At 41.3% G+C, this 21204-nt stretch overlaps 1 protein-coding gene across 1 annotated transcript in view; it reads right to left on the bottom strand.

The window, feature by feature from the left end:
* The window catches only part of SLIT3 (slit guidance ligand 3), a 531529-nt gene extending 514550 nt beyond the window's left edge, over positions 1-16979 (bottom strand). Inside the window, exons 1-2 of the mRNA XM_027779712.2 lie at positions 16513-16979; positions 16181-16424 (exon numbers count right to left, since the gene is read on the bottom strand). Coding sequence (XP_027635513.1) covers positions 16181-16356 — 176 coding nt within the window. The 5' untranslated portion in view covers positions 16357-16424; positions 16513-16979. The remainder of the gene's footprint in view (positions 1-16180; positions 16425-16512) is intronic.
* Between the last annotated feature and the right edge of the window lie 4225 nt (positions 16980-21204).

Raw genomic sequence — 21204 nt, 5'->3', positions numbered from 1 at the left:
TATAAAATGATGCAAAAATTCCAAACAACACTACTAGATTGCAGCAAGTTCCTACTACTCAGATGTCATTTTGCTGCCTGCTGAACCCCCTATGCATTATAGTCTCCAAGATAATTCAAAGCTTGGGCCCTCATCAGAGTTGTGAGTTTTGAACGTACCCAGGTGAATCCCTAACTTAATTCCTTAATGCTTCCAAGACTATAGTTTGTTGGGGTTGGTTTTAAATCAGCTGCCCATTTTGCAGCCAGCTCTGCTTGCCTCGTTATGCTTTTCCAGGCACATCGAAGCCAAAGCCAGCAGCACAAGGACCAGTTCACTCCCAGTACAGCTCACTAACGGTTTTGTTCGGGTTTTGAGCAGGTGAGGTATGGGCACTGTATGAGTTCACAGGTATACAAAAAGACTCTCGGCCTGATGGTCTTACTGCAGGTGGTGTGTTTGCCTTAAGACAAGCTTCTACTTAATGCATTTTTTTAAGTTACGCTGTTTTCTGATCTGGAAAACCACCAGACTCCAGGCCTAACCCTGTAAAGCTTTTGGTCAGAAAAGAAGTCACTTCAAGTTGGTTCTCCTTCTAGAAGAAACAATTATTTCGTTTGGTTAAAGCTAGTTACTGTCAGTAAGAGTTCCAGAGCAACAACATTTCCCCCCTTTCAGAGAACCCTCAGGTGCCAACCTGGCACACACAGCGGCATTCCTAACCACAAAACTGAAGATCGCCTCTGATGTCCAAAACTTTTATAGCAGTAGCCAATTTTGCAGGTCAATGACAAACACAGGTCCTAGACGGGCAGTATTTGGGAAAATATTTATTGATCCATTCGTCTTTAGTGCAGGAAGACATGAACACAAAATGAAAAGATGTACAAAGTGAAAATAAACTGCAATCTACGTAGAAGGAAATCTAGAGCACCAGTTGCAACTTCATTCAAGTCATCAGATGTTTGTTCATTTATATTAATAGAGAATTCAATAAGAGCAGTAGAGAAACTGCATACTGTATTTAGGAAAAATTAACTGCCATGCACTTCAAAAGACAGCTGTTACCCACGTTAGACAGCACTAGGATTTGTTCCTGTCCAACTGCTTTGTAAGGTAAGTATGTATTTCTAGTCATAGAACCTCAAACAAAATTTAGTTTCTGTTCCTGCTAAGTCTTCAAAGTGGCCACCACATACCAGCTCAAAACTGTACACATTTGTGTCACATGTGGGACAAACAAATCAGCATAAAACCCAATACTCTGAAAAGAATCTTAATTAAACCAATACCCCATGTAATCTACAGGGAAGGTGCGTTTCTCTTAACCTCATTTTTTGGTATTTTCCAACAAGGGATGCATAACATTTTTATGTCACACAGAACAATGCAATTACAAACTAACAAAAATTCTCTTGTCCCCTAAGAACCAAACAGGTCAGGATCCAATACACCATTTAGAATTTACATCAAAAGCTAGGACTCAATTCATGAGATGTCCAGAAGTCCATGAAGAACAGAAGAAAAATAATTTCCCCACAAATTTAAGAGCAACTGTTTTGAGGATATAGCACACATTCTTTGTTAAGATTAATTTGTAATACATTCCAAAGGATTTATTTTATATGTTAAATCAACTTGGCAGTACATTCAAAATGTGGAGCTAAAATTCAAGTGATAACAATTGAATATTGATTCCTGAAACTAAAGAGTTACTGATATTTTTCATTAGCCCAATTCCTCCCAATAACTCAAGCAGCACACATTCTTGGGAAACAAAGCTTTTATTGTTTTGCCATTACACTGTTTGTGCATTTTCGCATTCAAACTGGCAACGGTCATCAAGAAAAACTTCTAGCAGTATATTAGCTATAAAAGCAAGATAGGATGGTTTAGTGACAGACGGAGGTGCTCAATGCCTTCTTTGCATGAAGCCTTCAGTGACACAATACCCCAAATCTTTGTGTCTACAGACAAGGTTCAAGAAGGAGAGAAACAGCCAGCGGTGGCAGAAGATCAAGTCATCTCTTAAGAAATACTGACCCGTTCATGCCTGAGCGAACGGGCAGGATGGATCCGTTGGTGCAGAGACCTGGCTGATAAGGTGCACCCTGCTGTGACATCTCTGATACAGGTAACTATTATATTTGTCTTTAAAAACATCGAAAAGAATGATATGGCAAAGTGCAGGCTGGCCAGCCTCATTCTGGTCCCTGGAAAAGTCAGTGCAAACACTACTGGAAGCGATTTCTGGGCACACTGAAGAGGAGATGACTGAAAATAGCCAACGGATTGACCAACGATCAACCACATTTGACCAGCTTGACTGCCTTCTATGCTGAAACATTGCGGATTAAGGGAGAACGATGTCTTTCTCTACACAAGGAACACTGTCCAGTTTTGGGCCCCTCCATCCAAGAAAGATGCCAATAAACTTGAGCAAGTCCAGTAAAATACTACTGAAATGATCAAGGGACTTGTCCACATCAGCTGAGCCTGAGGAAGCTTGGCTTGTTTCATCTGCAAAAGGGCAGGCTTTGGGTGATGGATGAGCAGTCTTCCAATACGTACCGAGGGGCTACTCTGACCATGGAGCAAGGCTCTTCACTGAGGTATGCAGCAGAAGAGATAAAATGACCACAAAATGAAACAGGGGAGATTGTGGCCGTTTATAAAAAACCCCAACAAACCTGTTATTACCAGCAGAATCAAGCTGTGGAACAGGTTGCATAAAGATGTAGTCGTTTTCAAGACCCAGCTGGACAAATCCCTATGTAACCTGGTCTGAATTCCACGTTGGCCCTGCTTTGAGCCAAGGGTAGACTACAAGACCTCCTGAAGTCCCTTCCAACCTTAAAGATTTTAGGATTCTACATTTTATACAAAGAAAAAGGTAGAACATTTGTTGGTTTCTGTTCTGGGGGGAGGCGAGGGGTTCATATGAAGCTTTAAAATCTGAAGCACAAAGAAAACTACAGCAAATACTTTAAAACACAGTTGCTACAGAAACATGATTTAGTATGAAGAAGCCAGGATGTGCATATTATAAAAAGTACAGTACTGTGTCATATTAGCCCAAGCATCGTTCTATTCATATAAAAAAACCCAGCCAGGGTTAACAGCCGCATATACAAAAACTTCATTTTTTTGCTTCTTTTCAATTCTGCATTTTATTTAACCATTCCTACTTAATTCCTCTAACTGTACCAAATCTTTCATAACCAGCATGCACCAGCTGGCCGTATGGATATTTGTAGCTCCATCAGTTCAGTGATATGCCAAAGACCAAGCAGTCACACAGGTAAAAATCAGACAATGTCAAACATGCTTTGGGCCATATTTTTATTCAACTATCAAATGGACAATCTCATCAGGATATGAACAGATATGTGCCTGCACTTCAATCTTCATCGCTTTTGGACTTTAAAGGTTACCCAAATGAATTTACATTCATTATTTCAATTAGTAATACCTTGTAAATCAGAGTAAAACACAACCTGTGGACTTCACAAAAATCTTCCAAGAACAATGACCATTCTTAAGAGTTAACATCATTAGTACAATTTATGGCAAACGCACTTTCCCAAAATTTTAGTAATTTCTCCAGTGTGCTTAACACTAGTGTCAACAAAGGACTTCTAGAATGCAATAAATGAATTGGGAAACAAGGACTGACAAAATTTACTATTTTTCTTTTTGTTTTTTACCCTGACTCTTCTACACACTTGCCTTTTTTTATTGGTTTTTATTTTTTAATTCTATACACTATCAATCACAAGAGGCTCGGGGGGGGAAGAACTGCATATAAACTTCAGCAAAATTCATATTACTTTATTCCACAGAGACGATACCTGATGTTTGCATTTAAGTCTGCATTTCACTTAACTATGTGGTATATGACTGAATATAATGCAGTGAAAAAACTGCTACTTGTTTAAGTGCTCTTTATTAACACAGACAATTTGATGCTTCAGACTTGAAATATTTCCTACCTGCCTCTGACTGCTGTCATTCTTGATGACTTAGGGAAAAGTTCTAGCAACAAATTGTTTTAGTGAAGCCCTACATGAAAATCAAGCCTTGATTTCATCTCCTTGCTCACCTTCAGACATGCACAGACTAGAAATTCTTCCCAGATCTTTTCCTGGAAATGTAATGGAGGTCCTTATGTTTTTTCTTCTGGGTTTCTTTTTGTTGTTGTTCAAGTTTTTTGTTAGGTTTTTTTTTTTTTTTTAATTTAAAAAGCATTCGCTTTCACCAACTCCATCCCTTCCAGAAGTACCACACTGAGCGTGTATTGTAGCTACTAAGGAGCAGATTAAGCCAAGAAGTGCAGTAAAAGATGCAGAATAGATTTAAAAGCAATATGAAATCTTGAAGAAATTTGTGTATTTGACTTGACCAAGTTAGTATCCACATGTTACAACCACAAGCAGTTTTCTATACTCTGAAGTAGATTCCTGCCTTCCCTGTTCCGCCACCCCCAACCCCTCCACCTCCAACTTTTGGTTTTCAACAGGTCACTTGCTGGAATTGATCTCACAATATTTGTAAAATGAACACAAAACATAAGTTTTTCTAAACATGACTTGGGACACATATTTGGTGTTTCAAGTTACTGACACTACTTATGCTTATAAAACCACTTTGCACTAAGCTTACTGCATACTTAAGAACTGTCAAAGAACAACCCTGGAAAGTTAACATCAACTGAGAATAATTCATTTTCAACTTCTAAAAAAACAAAATCATAAGCAATTAGCTAAGAACCCCCTAGGACAAAAAAAAAAAAAAAACTGGAAAACCACCCACCCCACCCAAAAAAAAAAAAAATCCATAAAACATTTTTGATTGCTCCTTATCTTTTGCTGCTTTTTCATGTGTTATCTATTAAAACACAACTCCAAAGGAGCATTGGGCTGTTTCTTATTCTTTCACATTCTTATCTGAGAAACTTATATCCAGATGTGTCTTTTTGTCTCACTGTAAAGAGCCGGCCTTTGCCTTCGGGCTTTATTTCTCAATATCTATTTCCACTTCTGGAAAATTACTTTTTTTTGCTCAAGAAGTTTTCTTCCATGATTTGTGTCACCACTTTATTCTTGTCTCCAGCTTACCTCCCTACTGTATTTATTTAGGCATTTTGGAAATACAGAATTGCTTCCCTGTACTATTTCCTTACAATGAGTTCTCTTTTGCACTCCCCAGCTATATTTCTAATACACCATCCCTAACCAGCTCTACCACTTCAAGAGGATGAGGCTGCCAGCCTCTTCTCATCATGCTACAACTGCTTCAGAGAAGCTTGTGACCCAGAACTTCCCACCTCACTAGGTAATGCTGCAACTACTGCCACCCTCACCAAGAAAAAAACGTGTTTGGGTTTTTTTCGTTTTTTCTTTTTAAATGCTAATTTTGGAAAAATCTGGATGAAACAACTACTTAATATAATGCCTCCCTAGTCTGCCCAAAACTACCACACAGACAAAAAATACATTTGGGGAAAATGGGTAAGTTAAGGTCCCACTAAAGGCCAGGCAAAACATGCTTTACAACTAACAGGAAGGTACAAGACATTTAAACTGCTTTTGGGCTACAGCTTTTTCTTGCTAAAATTCCTCAGTCATATAAAAAGAATACAAGTGTTTTAATTAAACATTAGTGTTTCCATAAGTGTGGATGACCAGTACATATATGTGCAGTGATTCATTTTAATGGGCTTGATATCATGTCATCATATTTGTTATATGAGCTTTATATGCTACATAAATACTAAAACAGAGAGAACGGACAATCAAGTCTTTGGTAGATGAGGATTCTGTGCTGTTTGCTATTTTCTTATTGTAAAGGGGGGAAAACAATCATTAATGCAAAACTAAATTATATTCTTACATACAGCTCTGAGTAACAATTAAAAATTTCTTTGGTCATCCACCTCTTACAAGAGAGTATGTCCCAAGGAACATAACTACAAAATTCTAAGGAAATGTCTTCCACTTCAGGATGAGCTTTTTGGAATCTCTAAAGAAAACCTGAAGTCAGGCATTTAAGTCTTTTCTATTTTGGTGCACATTGACTTGGAAAAGCTTTTTCCACAAACAAGTTTTTGTATTAAGTCAGTATTATGCAATATATGAGACTATCTACTGCTAACGCTAATAACCATTTTTGCCAGACAGACAACCGAGTGCTTCCTCAATTTTAAAACCTACTGAAATATGTAAGTGCTCATTATTCACCAGCACATACCCAGAGAAAACGTCAGTGAAAACAATACAGCAGGACAGTTTGGCTTAACTGACTTAGTTTTGACTATAACCTGAGAAAGTGCAAAAGGCTCAACTCGTCGTCTGCATCTTTTAAAACTTGTAAAGGTCATTTATTAGAGTCCCAGAACAACATACACCAGTAATACCTTACAAGCTACTAATTCATTTATTTTGTACAAGTTAACTAACACATTCCTTTCTTGCCGCAGGAATAAAGGAAAAAGACCAACTGAAAAAACAGGGATTAAGAAACAGTCCTCCGAACTATTAGTATGCACAACAATGCACCTGTGCCTCTGCTTTCGGCATGTTATTTCCATAACAGTTAAATGCTTATCTTTCAAAACATTTCATGAGAATGTTCATTCACATACGCTTCCCCTCCATGCCACCACCCCCCACCACCCCCCGTCAAGCAGCCAACCTTGACGGAATCTAGCTCTTGGAAAAAAAAGTGTTTGGAGCCAGACATTAAAAAGTGTGGTTTATAGTGCTGTGATTTTGGAGATCAGGACCTCAGATTCACCAATATGAAATGTATCACCATTTCTTTTATCATGCCTAGGAGCACCCTTAGATCAAGATTTCTTTATATTAAACATTGCACAAAAAGATCCCAACAAGCTTTCAGCAAACACAAGAGAAAAGGGCTGAAGACAAGCAGATGAAACAGCACTGATGGGTACAGCAGGCACTGCTCTCAGCTCTGATGTACCTTGACTTGCATTACATGTTTTTAACTGATACAATGAAGATGAGAGTAAATTTAAAATTTTGCAAAGCAACCTTTCTTTTTATTTTTAAATGAGGACAGCTCCTCCAAAGCAAGGGCATTAAAATGGAAGGAAAAGAAAAAAAAAAAAAAAAAAAAAATCAGAAATGCAGTTCATCACCATCCCCCACCACCTTCTACAAGGACGTTCACAGGCTGTTAAAATCGGTTACTGATCTCCAAATCATTAACTCCAGAGTAGTTTATCCCTCCACTTACATCGAGTCCTGGTTGAAAAAGAACCACCGAACTTCTGTCTACGTGGACAAGAACAACTGCGAAGGTACACAGAGAAAACATGCTGAAAAATTACAGGCAACTGATTTGTCTTGTTCTTTTGGGTGATTGCCTGAATGTACAGTCACAGCATAATGTCACTACAGTATCCCCACACAACAGAAGGAGGGTTAAAGTCTCTCCAATAAAACTCCTAAATATAGCATCGCTGCTAAAAGCCTTGCTGCTCAAACTGGAACGAGCACAGGTCCACCTAGCAGCTAGTGAGGCATCAACAGTAAGAACGTTGTCTCCCAAAATTCTCGATGTTGCTTGGACTCAAAACGCATTTCATAGGCATTTGAGGGTCTTCATTAGTAACCTGATGTAATTCCAAAAGGTGGTTTCCTCACCACAGCTGAAAGCAGGAATGTGGTTACATGGACCCACCTGCAGGAAGAACAGAGGCCTCTCCTTAGGCCATCCCTTTGACATAAGAAGTTACGAATAATTTTTGCAACAGTACACAAATTCTGAAACCAATTTAGAAAGACATTACAGATAGGTTTTGCAGGTTGCTTGATGGGAAGTCAAGACAAGACCAGCTTTACAACACTGAGTTTCCTTCCTCATTTCAGCCAAACTGATGTTTATTGAAAATGCTCCCTTCATCAGTGGCAGAAAAGAATATCGCCGTCAGTTAAAATGATTTCCACCTGAGAACAAAATTAAATTAAGGTCTCAGAAAAAGCAGCAACTCACATATAGAAAGGTAAAAATCTAATTAAAAGCTCCAGAAATCTATCAATCATAAGATTAAAAACATATATTGCAGCCATCAAACAGATGGTGTAAAACCGAAATACAAGACAAATTTATTCTGAGAGACAACTGACAGACCAGATTCAGTTGGGGTGAAAAAAAAAAAAAAAGAAAAGAAAAGAAAAGAAAAGGAAAAAGCTGAAAATAACTGGCAGAGAGGTAAAAATCAGTCTCTTGAAGTCTCTTTTCTACAGAGATGGCCCTCAAGCCATGCTAAATTTACTCCGAGTACAAGACCACAAACCTGTTCCCCTCACATAAATAGGTAGGTAGATCTTTTATGCATTTAGTACCCTTAGAAAAGACCGTCAGGTGCTTTCAAGGCCATTTCTCGATGGGGAAGAATAAGTTCTTGCTGTTCATGAGAGCCATACACGGTCTTAAATGATATGTCTGACTGGACAGCATTGAAAACAGATTTGAAAAGAAGCAGAGCATTATGGATCTCTGAGGAAAGACTTCAAAAATACTGACAACAGAAGAGCTTGGGCCATGTTGCAGCCCAAATATTACTAGAACCCAGCCCTTTCTTACACTGAAAATTACTTAAAAACAAACAAAAAAGTCAAATTGATATAGCCTCACTCTAGCAAACAAAACCCATTAATGAACTTACAAGGGATGGAAGTGACAACAGCAACCCCAAGCCAAAATCCATACAACAGCAATGCACTTGAATCAACAAAAAATAAGAGAAACTCCCTGTCACCCAAGAAGCAAAAAAAAGCCAAGGACAGGGCGCACACTCCACCAGCCTATCTCAAAGACTTCACAAGATGGGGCACAAAATTAACCTCTATCATGATAATGCTCTCTGAACACCACTGCTCATCTACAGATATATACATCTATATATTCTGTAATAGAAGCATATGGATAGACAATCACCTGAAGAAACCATAGCCACACATTACTCCCCACCATTCTCCATGATGTCGTCAACATCATTTTTCTTCAAAAAGCTTTGCCATTTGAAGTTCGCTTTAGTTTTCTCCCCCAAATTATCTTGATTCCTTCCTCACCTGAAGTTAGAAACTTGCTTTGTCTCAACTTGAAGAGGACAAATGGCACTGCTTTGTCTTGCAGGAGCAAAAAATAAACCAAACAGGAAAAGAAACGTTAGGGAACTGTGGGACTGTAAGACAATGGGTGTGAATGTTGAGTCCTACCACTGCCTTCATCAAAACTCCACCAGAAAGCTAAATGTTCATATGTTAAAACTAACATATGATCTGCTAGCCCTGGAGAAGCATACTTGCTCAGAGTCACACTTTTTCCCCAGCTACAGAAGATCAGCCACTGTTGAAGGGTGTTTCAATACCAAGCCATGGAAATTCTTTACCTGATCCAGTGTCTATCCATAGTCGTAGAGAGCAAACAGGTGAAAGAACCAAGAGGTACTACGTTACTCATGAAAAACATCCATAACGTCTTCCTGAGGTTAACACAACATTTGAGATAATTCATGGCTGTAGTATTACAAGACAGTGAGGCTTACATCAAGAGCAAGGTCGAGCAGCAGACCAGCACTTCATATAAAGCACCCAAGTGTTCCAGGTTAACTTGGAAAGAAAAAAAATCAGCCCTTCAGCCACGTTTGCTACAGCACAGCACCTCAGGGTGCTCACCTCACAAGACAAGAGGCTCCAAAACTTGCAAATTCATAATCATTCCAAATTGGAAATAGGTAGTTATGTTACCTCAGTAGCAAGATAACTTATATTTTGTAGGTTCAAATTTAGAGAAAGAGAGGCAAGTAAGGCAAAAAGAAAAATACTGAAAAATCAGGAATTACGGGGGGGGGTGGGGGGGGGTGGGGTGTTGGGGGGAGGTGATTTACTTCTTAACTTAATCTGTAGATTATTTTTTTTAAATGTATCTATTTATTTCAATTGCTTGAAAAATTACTTGAGTGGCCAACTACAGCCCTCAGCCAAAGGTGAAAGAAAGCTCAACTCAAGTTCAAACTTCGGAAGATTTATCTGAACATTACACCATCTTTAGCAGGTGTACTATGTGGGAAACAAAGAGCAACACAGTTATGACTAGGAAAGGATCCTGACATATTTCAACCTGAACTCAAAGAAAAAACATTTTCCATTAATTTGTAGTGAATCAAGTGTAAACCAACATAACTACAATATTAATCCATGGCTTCTATTCTCCATCTTTGTCCAGGAATAATTAAATCTTCTAATCAAGGAAAAATTGATTCCACTAGACCATCATCAGACAAAACGTTATTCATTTTAAAAGATCAGCTGCAGCAACAGGCAGCACATGGAAATGAGCACCGTGGGCACCAAAAGAACTATAGCAAGAGTTCTAGAAGTGTTAATCTTCAAGTCATTTGAGCTATTAGTTCCTGGGAGGGACACATCCTCATTTAAGGCTTGTGAGCAGCCTCTCCAGTAAACAGGCTCAATTCTTAACAGGCAATGGCTGAAACTTACTCCTTGAATATCCTTATCAGAGCCAAGTTCTTTTCCCCACCATCCTTATAACTCCCCAAGCATCTTGGGAGATTTCGGGGGGAAAACCATTTTCTTTCTGCTCTGTGGAAACCGAGGAGTAACTTAGATACTAATGAAATGCACAAAACAAATCGTATCAGATGTTAACGCCCATGCAGGACAGGTTATTTTTGTTTCCAACATAACTGTGAATGGTTGAACTAAAAAACAAACAAAGAAATGCTTGGCAGTGACATCCCAAAACATTACCCATACTACTCTACTACAAAGGTCAAACAACTTCAGAACAATCAACATAGTGTACAAGAAGAATTTTTATACAGATTACTGTACAAATAAAAAAGTATCAGGATTTACTTATTTTTGGCCTTGCAATCCACCTATACAGGTACGCTATACCAACTTTGATACACACTTCCCCAAACTCATGCCCACACAAATTCTGAGGGACAAAAGCAACACTTGTAATCTATATTTTAGGACTTCCCAAAAGACAACGGCTGTTCTTTAGAGGGCTAACTTTCTTTTCACTTAATTCTTTTGCATGAATCAATACTCAGCTGCCAAAGTAAGAATATGAAAGTAAATAGTCTCAGAGCAACTAATTAAAAAATTCTGCAATAAGTAGCCTGGTCTCTTTGATCTCAGACTTCGATACAAATTTGTGCAAACAAATACAGACAACAGGACAACGGCCACTATTTATTTCTGTAGCTTCCAAATTACAGTAGCTAATTTCATCCTCCGTCCTGTTTCCATCACTTCAAAACAAGATAACAAATTTAATAGTGCAAGACTGACCTTATACAAGTGCATGTCAAGCACAAGTACTCAGCTTTAAATTAGTAAAGGGGCATATCCATATTAAATTAAGCAGCTCAGTCAAGTTTTCCTAGTATCAGTAGCTCTAAGAGCAAGCTCTTCAAAGCCAAAGCCATGTATGTCTACTTTCTGACACATGACCTAGGGAAAGGGGGGAAGGGAATAAATTAAAAATCTCCATGCAAGGTTTTGGAGACTATTACTACACAAACAAATGAGTGGTAATCCCTAGTGGGAAGAACTCTAGAAAAACAGAATGTCAACGTAAGAGTCAGTATAATTATATTTGCATGTGTTTAACATTGCGTTCTGCCGTAATATGGAAGCATTCAAGACAGGAGCTTAGATTTAATTTGGAGACAAAATTGAGGAAGTTGAAGACTTATTACAAGCCAGTGCAACTTCAGCAGCTACATGCACCTAGGCCAAAAACACCATAATAATATATTTGTATAACAGAAACCCCAGACCACATGAAAACTCCAGAGTAAGCAGATGACTAAGCTTCTAAATTGCACCTAAATGTGGACACACTCAATTTAGCTACTCAGACAAAGCACGGAACGGATTAGTCTTGCAAACGTTATCGATTTAGCAAGGTAAAGAACTCTTCAAAGTTAAAGACAAAACAAAACAACAAATAACACTGGAGAGCTATCATAATTGACAAGATTCAAAGCCAACAAGTATAAGGTCATCAAGAACTCCAACATAGCTAAATTCTCCAAAGAAACATTTATACATATACACAGACAGGGAGATAGCTAGACACGAACGGAAGAACACCACAAAGGCTCATATATTAAAACAGAAAGCAGGTACTGACCCAGAAGACTTCTGAGCAGTTTCTCCGTAACACTTATTGCTTTCAGAGCCAAACACCACAATGGCCAAGCAGGTGGCTTTGATCTGCTCACTGCATTTACACACCATCTCAAACTAAATTTGACTATCAGCTTTAGTAAGTGTTACAAAAATCCATGTGTGTAATATTTTACATTTATAGAAAACATTTCCACTGAAGACAATTACATAAATAATCACATATAAGAACTGAGGCACTGCTAAGCAAAGTCTGATTAAAGGAGCTTGATGAAGCAATCCTAAGGAACTTTTCAGAAAGGTTAAAGATTCAAGATTTTTATGGATGTATTTACATATTCTGAATTTCTCAACCCGTAACTTCTGCTTCCTTTATCAGCACAAAACATCTTATCAGTTGCATAGCTTACAAAAAGAAATCACTGTGCCCACCCTCAAAAGTTAACTATTCCATTATTATTTTTCTCCATAAAAGGACTATAAACTTTTTCTGGTAGGATGTTAAGCTACTTAGCAATCACGGAATGGATCAGTAAATACTAATGACAATCCACAAGGTCAGCTATATCATTCTGCTCACACACAAGGTCCTCTGTGGAACATCCATCTTGCAATTTGAGGAAAAGTCTCAGACCTCCTTTCGTATGACATGATGGCTATTCTGAGGGTTCCTTCTCTAGAACTAAGGCAAATAGAAGTCGCTCCTGGAAGCGACAAATATTTGTTTCACCCCTTATTTTCTCCAGACTGCATAATTTCTTTGTGTAGTAGTATACAGCATTCACCTCTTTTTAGATCTTCACAAAACCTAACCGAGCAAAAGCTTCCATCTATACCACACAATTAGAAGACTATCATAGAATGTAATAACAAGGTAGACTGCAACACAAACCTAATACTACTTGCTATATTTGTAAAGCTACTATTACAGATGAATGTGTAAAAAAAAGTTTAGGATAGATTTACAATTCTGTTTCTGTGACCACTGGTTAACCTGTGGATTCCCCTCAAAACAGAAATCACAGGTACAACTCTTTACAAAAAACTACACCTTCAAAGCACTAAAAAAAAAAAAAAAAAAAAAAATGCAGCAAGAAAGTAAAGAAAGCAAGCGTCACATTTCTCATGAAGGACCAGTAATCAAAGCTCTGGTGATGCCCATTTCTTCAGGTGTCAGGAGATGATCAGTAGTTCATTTATTAAAACTGCTCAATACTCCCTCCCCAAAGAGCTTTCCCATTTTTTTTTTCCTTAGTGTTACACTTCCAGTTTTCCTGGGGTTTCATATTAACATGAATTTAAATAATATTTAACTTGGCTCCACTAGCCCAAACAATCTCTAACATTTATACAAACATAACTCAAAAACCTTAATGGCAAAATATTTTAAGTGGTGCCATTAGATCTCTTATTAATTAAAGCAAAAAGTTTCCAACTTGAACAGGTATGCAGAATTTTTAGCTCAAGAGAATGCATAAAGAAGCGAAGACCTTTTCATAGCACAAGACTCTAAAAAGTCACTTGGTGTGTGGCCATCAAGAAACCTGTTAAAATTATATCTCCCAAATATAAATATTTATCCAAGATTAAACACATCTTTGTCATTTCAGATACAATCTATTTGGTTTTATTTACACGTTAAACTAGTTAAAGACTACGCATCAACCCGGTGTTGGGTCATAGTCACAGGTTGCCATGGACCACAGACAAAAATTAGGTACTCTGATATATCCAGTGCTGACTGATGTTTCACTTACGAGCAGAATTTAGACTCTGAGGAATACGAAGTCTTTTTCTCTCTGCTGCTCACATTAGAAAATTCCAGTTAGTGCAATTAGAAATGTAGATTTGAAAGAACTGATACAAGCTTTAAAACACACTTGTAATAAGGACAATAGCAAACACTATAAACACAGTGAAAGGCTCACGTGGACTAACAGAATGAAAAGTGAAGACAGTATTTAAAAATATGGAATGATGTGTTACTATGTGATCCTTTGTATACTACTTCCAGAATGTTTCAGCCACCGAGTACTCCAATACAAGGATTTAAACACCAAACCAAACAAACAAACCATCCAACAGGGCTACATTTCATATGTATCAGTAGTGTATCTCTGAGGTTAAGTATTCACACCGAATATTGTGAAATAGCTACTATTGTTCTTCACACAGCCATTAATCTCAAATTTAAATCTGTAAATAACAGCAAAAATTATCAGGACCCAGAGCACACTGATTACACTCTCCTTCATTCTGTTTATCACTTAACATACCAATGCCAAGCAACTTACTCTTTTGGTTTAACTGCTTACGGAAGGCAAGGGAAGTTAACATCTCTATTAAGTAAACTCTCACAAATGAAACCCAGTAACAGAACTAATTCAGGCCCCCTAAAGCTTAGGCAGTAATAAATTACCATTTTTAAGTTCTTCTCAGGTGGCCAACTAACCTTACATTTGCGAATCGTTTTAGCCTGAAATTTGTAAGTTTAGTTCTAGCCTTTGACTCTTAAAACCATGCAAACACACCCCACCAAGGAGGCATACAAAACACTGCATTACCACACGTACTTACTCTGGCTGGCTAGGAATACTACTTCGGTAGCGGTTTGTTGTGGTACTTGTTGTTTTGGGGTTGGGTTGTTGGGGGGTTTTTATGTCTCTAAATTGCCAGGTTGCTACCCATCAATTTTAGAGATACACAGTTTCACGCAGAACTTAACCTTCCCATAACACTCACATGTGAGAAGTGTTGCTCACACAGCTAGGGTTACAAGGAAGGCTGATATGGCCACAAAACATTAAAGACATTAGAACAAGGAAGCAAGAAATCTGCACAGCGCTATCATTTAAGAGCTCTCAGCACTATAAAACACATTTAGAAACATTCAAGGATGCTATAAAATTTCATTTGGGGACAGAACTCAGATTTTAAGAGTGCTCTATGCACAAAAACTTTGTTAGCTTAGTAACTCCATCTAGCCTGATTTACTAGAAGAAAAACTGCTTAAGAGTTTGCAGTTTCCCCAAGTCTATGACCCAGAAGGAAATAAAATAGGAAGTCTGGCCATACAAGCTATGGCATTTGCTTACAAGTTCAAAACCGTTTTCAGTTATCAGCCAGTCCACATCAGGCACAACTGACTGCACTGCCCTGGGGTCATCTGCAGAGCTGTGCTGAAGCTCTGCTTAACATTCCAGTCTGGACATCTTCATATCTAGCACCGGGCATTCCCTGAAGTGTGCCACATGCCATGTATTAAGCAATGTCGGAGATGCCGTCCGCTGCACCACACGAGGGCCAGAACTGTATCAGAGGCCTGAAGTTTGCCTTCGTGAGTGAAAAGTAAAGTAAAACCTCATGAGAACTTATGATACAGAAGATTTACTCTGAACAAACGCATTACATTCTCCCGTGCTGACGTTGGAAACACTCTGCAACATTGCACTACTATCATAAACCATGAAGTAAATGAAAAATTGAACAGCCAGCTTCCCTGCAGCAGTTGAAGACAGAAATTAGAGGATGCTTTAATGTGACTTCTTAGCCATTTCAATTAGTTTACGGCAGTAGTTGATTTTTCCACGGTGTTGAAGTCACCGTGTTGAGAAAGTAAGGAGAAACTGCTACCAGCCACCAGGTGAAAACATCCAGGTTTCTAATTGCATATTAAACTGGCATTTGCATTGACAACGATTATTGCTGGGAGCACTCCGGGTAGAGCCGTAAACTCCATTACAAACAAGTCACTACAAAACCCGATCAGACAGTAACTGAAACTGAAAAAAACCATGAACCTGACTATTTTTTTAAAAGCAGTAACAGCAGCAGGGCAGCTGTAACTGCTGAAAAGCTCCTCCCCTTCCCTCCTGAAAACATTAATCCGTGTCTGATCACTGAAAGTGCTGCTGTATGTGCCCTGCACTCATAGGCAGGTGTTGCCAAACTCATCCCAGGTGCTTCTACAAGTACTTGAGGAGCTCTTAAGGGTTTGTACTTACAGTCTCTCTGCGTTCCTGGGAATATCCCTCGGTACAGTTTTGAGTCCTAGTCCGTGACAATCCACGTTGGAAGCGATACATGTACATTTATGCGGGCATCCTCCCACAGGCATCCAGCTCCCAAAGCTCAAGATCGTTCCAAGGCACAAAAAAGCACTTCTTCCACCAGGCGACATGGTTTCTTGATGGCTTCAGCGGGTATAAAAGTGTGTGCAAGCGGCCGGCCCTTAAAGATGAAACGCCTCTAAGAAGAAAAGGAAAAGAAAACAAGAGGCTTTTAGCACAGCCCAAGGGAGCCCACCGCTGCCATCCTCGCCGGAGCTCCAGCAAACCTTCAAAGCGCCTGAAAGGGTCACGTTAGGTGGGAGAAGGTGGGGAATTGCCTCTCGGGCTCGGCTTTCTCTCTCTTATCTGCAAACGGTACCAGAAGGCAGAGAGTTCAACAGAGCTTGAGCCAGACGCGTCCTCAGATGAAAGCGAAGCCGCGAGCGGAGGCGAACGCACACAAAACATCCATCAGCGGCGGCGACAGCCTCCCAGGCAGCCTCCCCCGCTCCGCATGGCCCCACCTGGGCCGGGCAGGTAACCCGCCGGGGGCTGGCGGCCGCGGTCTCCCCGGGCGCTCCCTGCCACCGCTCGGCTGCTGCCGCCGCGGGCCCGCGCCCCCGCGCTGGCGGCCGGCGGAGCCGGGACCGGGAGGCGGCGAGCGGAGGCGGCGGAGGCGGCGGCGCTCCCAGCCGCTGCTGCGCTGCCCGCCCGCTCCCCATTCACTGGGCATGGCAGCCGGGCGAGCGCCCGCGGCGCGGTGCCACCCCTCCCCCCTCCCAAAATATCACCCGCAGCGCCCATTGGCTGCGGGCGCCCTGACGTCACCAAACTGCTGAACTTTTGGAGCGGAGGGAGGGTGAAAGTTCGGGGCCGCGCCGGCCCCGCCGAGCGCAGCGAGGCAGCGGGCTGGGGCAGCGGGGCCGGGGCGCAGCGCAGCGAGGGACCGGGGCGAGGCAGCCGGGCCGGGGCGCGGCCCAGCGAGGCAGTGGGGCCGGGGTGCCGCGCGGTAACGCAGCGCGGCCGCGGGGGCCGGGCGGAGCGGCACCCAGCGGCCCCCCGTGCCCCGGTTGCGCCCCGCAGCCCCCACCCCGCCTGGCGCCGCGGCTCCATTGTCGGGGCGAGCCCGCCCCCTTCCCCGGTTCGGGTTTCGGCCAGGAATGTGCGGGGCGCAGCGCGGGGACCGGCGCTCGCACGTTCCCCCGCGGAGGGGACTCGGCTCCTTTTGTTCCCCGCGTTCCCACTCCCCGAGTACCCCCTGGCGGCGGCAGGAGGACGCTCAGCGCCCGCCGGGGACGCGCCGCGGGCAGCCCGGTCCGCACCGGCCCCGCTCGCCCCCCGCACCGGCCGGGCCCCTCGCTGCGGCCGCTGCTGCGCTCCCAGCCCGGGAACTCGGCCCCTGCTTGAACTCCGGCAAAAATTTTAGGGACTAAGTAAAGGGGGCTGCCTTCCCGTGGCTGTTCCAGCCTGACTCGGTTCAGTTTGAGGCGCAGAACGTTGTACCTAAAGCCTACTAAAGACAGCACACAAAAATGCAGCACAGCCTGAAAACTTGCTGGTGTTGAGTTCTGGGAAACACATGGGTAAGGTACGTGGTAGCCCAGGAGCAGGCAGGTTCTCCCTGCAGTAGCACACACAGGGATAGAGAGGGCCTGACCCAAAACAAAGCCGGTGTATGCATGTCACGAGAACCTGTTTCAAAATACCTAGTCCCTTATTTTGCAGACTTAAAAACAGACGGAAAGGCACATCTATGCATCGCATACTTCAGGACACTGATAATCTGTCCTTCATCTGCATCACAGACCCTTGGTTCATGGCTATGGAGTCTAGGCTCTGCTCCTGCAGGCAGTGAATAGTTTTCCTTTTCACGGTTCCACAATGATCATGGCCAGCATTACCATGAAACTCTCAAAACCCCTCCAAAAGATTTGACAAGGCTGCGTTACATTAGGGTTCAGCTGCTTGGGTTGTGCTCAAAATTGTTCACAGAAAATAGCTGAGAACGCTAAAAATTTGGTATCTTAAGTGAAGGGCTTGTACAAAAAAAATCCCCCCTGTAAGATGCTCACCTTATGATACAGATGTACATTCCAGTGTGCAGTAGCACATTGTAAATACCTGTTCATCGTGTTTTGATTACAGAAATTTGTAATTTTCTGAGGCATTCCTGCCCACCTTGTAGCTGGTTTTGCCCAAACCAGTGAAATGTCCCCCTGTAAGGCCAGCAAAGCAGCCACCTGCCCACTGCCCTCCCTAACAAGCAGACTCAATGTTCCAGAGCATTTCCCTGCAGAGAGAAATTTGCCAAAGAGCACATTCAAGAACACAAGTTAAACTTCACCTCTCCTGGTCTTTGTCTGAAAAAGCAACAGTGATTTTCTCATTTTATAGTGAATTATTTAGATGAAAAATTTCATTTTTATAGAGAGACCATTTTGATCAAGCCTTGAGATTGAACCACTTACATGACTAGACCCCAGGCGCAGTTAACTGGTCCTTGTATAGCAGTATCCAATGCGAGAATGCTCAGTGACAAATGACACAAGGTTTGAAAATGCACAGAGGGACTTGGCCGTCACCCCTTTAAGTGGCTGCTTATGCTGCTTCAGGAAAGATTAGAAAATACTATTCTCCCACCTCTCCTAAATCTACAGAAACCAAAAGTTTGGGAAGGTGTCATTCTGCCTGGATCCCCAAAGGAACCCCTCCTTTCCCAGAGCAAAAGGCAGAGGAAGATCACTTCAACCTCCAGCATTAACAGACGAAGTAAGGCACAAAAGCCACAACTAACCCCTCTCCAGCCTTAGGTACCCAAAGCAGCAATGATAACTGTAGAAGCTTGAACCGTGTCCCTCTCCTTTAACCCTCTTGAGAGGGCAAAAGCACGGACAGCTCCAGGCATGTCATTGACACTCATCGCTATCTATTTTGAGGCAAGCACCCTCCATCAAGTGTTAGCCTACAAGACATCAGCTCTTGAACAAGGAACAGCTGGTTCAGACCAGACAAGACAGAAATTACACTGCTTCGGAAGACAAAGTACTCTGAAAGCTCTGAAGTCTCCTCCACACAGACTGAAGGTATCCATCCTTAGCTCATTCAAGCAGTGAAAATACTTTTGTTGGAACCTAACTTTCCTTGGCAGCCAGACAACATCATTCCAAAGAGAGACATTTTTTCCTGTTCTAGTTTAGTAGCAAGCAGCTTCCCAGCTACAAAGATAGCCATATGGAGAGGCACACCTTGCCTCAGGATGGCAGTACAGAAGCTGTTGGATGGTAAGTAAATATGATTGCAGGTAATGCAAACATTGTAGCCTAATGGTGGCTTTTTTTTTTTTTTTTAATTACAAATGTTTAGCTGTGATGAACTTCAAATTCTAAGAAATGCTGAACTCACTCCCCAAAACCTCTTCAACACTGTCATCCATGGCAGTCAACATATTCCATGCTTCACTGCTAATCCCTCACAACAAAATTTCCCTGGAAAGGGCAAGTAAACCAGACAAAATGGCAGAAAAATAGATGAGCCAAAAGCCAAGCTTATCCTTGAATTACGTTTAATTATTGTAAAAACTAAAAGACATGTTTTCCTATGCTCCAGTTAAAATAGCTCTTAAAAGGAGATGGTCACATATTCTCAAGACATGCCACAGTGAAGCAGTGTTGACTCTGCTGTGTTTCCTTCACACATCAACCATGGCTTCTGGCTCCTGGCAATTGCTAGAAGCTGGCAAGCAAGTCACTGTTCATCTCTTAGCATGGAGCTGGCAGAGGTCAGTGCAGCATGTGTTACACAAAACTGCACAAAACAACAGATTATGGAATAATTGGAATCTATGAAGTGTTTCTTATTTTTTATTTATACTGATTTGAACAAGGGGCTTTTTAAGCTATGTAAAGCTGGACAGTTTTTATCCATACTATTTTCTGAAGTGTCAGAAGCTACCAACATTTCCATATATGTAAAACTCCTTACAAACAAGATTACTATCAAAGGTGTGCGGTCTACTCACAGGGATTTAAATCTTGCCTGCTGCTTCTGCAATAAGAAATATAGTAGCTTCTTTTTGAAAATGAGTACTACAGTGTATTTAGAACATCTTTGCATCAATTTGAAAACTAATACATAAATATTTTTATTTAATCTATTTGTTTTCAAGTAAAAGAAGAACATTTGCTAAACAGATGCTCAGAGTATATTTACATTCAAGCAGTGCTGTCACCTAAGCAGTTCTGTAGCTGCCTTCTCTCTTGAACCTGTCATCAATATCCCCACCGACTCCTCCACCACCTCCACCTTGCAGTAGCACCCTTGATACCACTTACAGTCTAGAAGAGAGCTGAGTTCTGGCAGCAGTGGAAAGGCAGGATGGACAAAAACGGATCATGGCAGCTGCTTGGGAAGAGTTAAGTGAAAGAAAATCACTTCTCTAGAAAACTTTGAACTTCCAACACCTTCACAAAACATGCAAGCACAAATGTTTTAGAGTTAATTTCAAGATAAATTACATTGTGTGGTATGTGTAACGTCACCATATTTCTTGTCAGTGTCTTCCTGGGCAGTTACGCATGCACACACACTGTGTGGCAAGTGTGACATGCCTAAGAAACATAGGACTCACTGCACTTGTGTTGTCCATGTGGCCTACACATGTGCAGTAAATCTGATGGCTCCCAAATGCTCATACTTTCTGCATGCACAATAGTCGGTTGTCTAGAGACTTGATGGGAACTGTAGCAAGGCCTGGTCAGATGGCTGAAGTCCTGAAATCTGAAAGTTTATGGGCAAAAAATAAGACTAATTTAAGGAATCTCAACAGATGGTACTCTGGTTCAGGCAATGACAGACCCTCACAGAACCTTATGCTGCAGGACTTCCTGCACAACAGAACAAAGCCTCCACCGTCGCCAGCAGTAACTAGGAGGGTGGAGAGGACATAAGTAATTTTGATTGCTTCAAAGGCATCATGCCCT

This window comes from Falco peregrinus, chromosome 8 (genome assembly GCF_023634155.1).
Source record: "Falco peregrinus isolate bFalPer1 chromosome 8, bFalPer1.pri, whole genome shotgun sequence".
NCBI classification, from domain to species: domain Eukaryota; kingdom Metazoa; phylum Chordata; class Aves; order Falconiformes; family Falconidae; genus Falco; species Falco peregrinus.
This window is presented reverse-complemented; position numbering and strand designations above follow the sequence as displayed.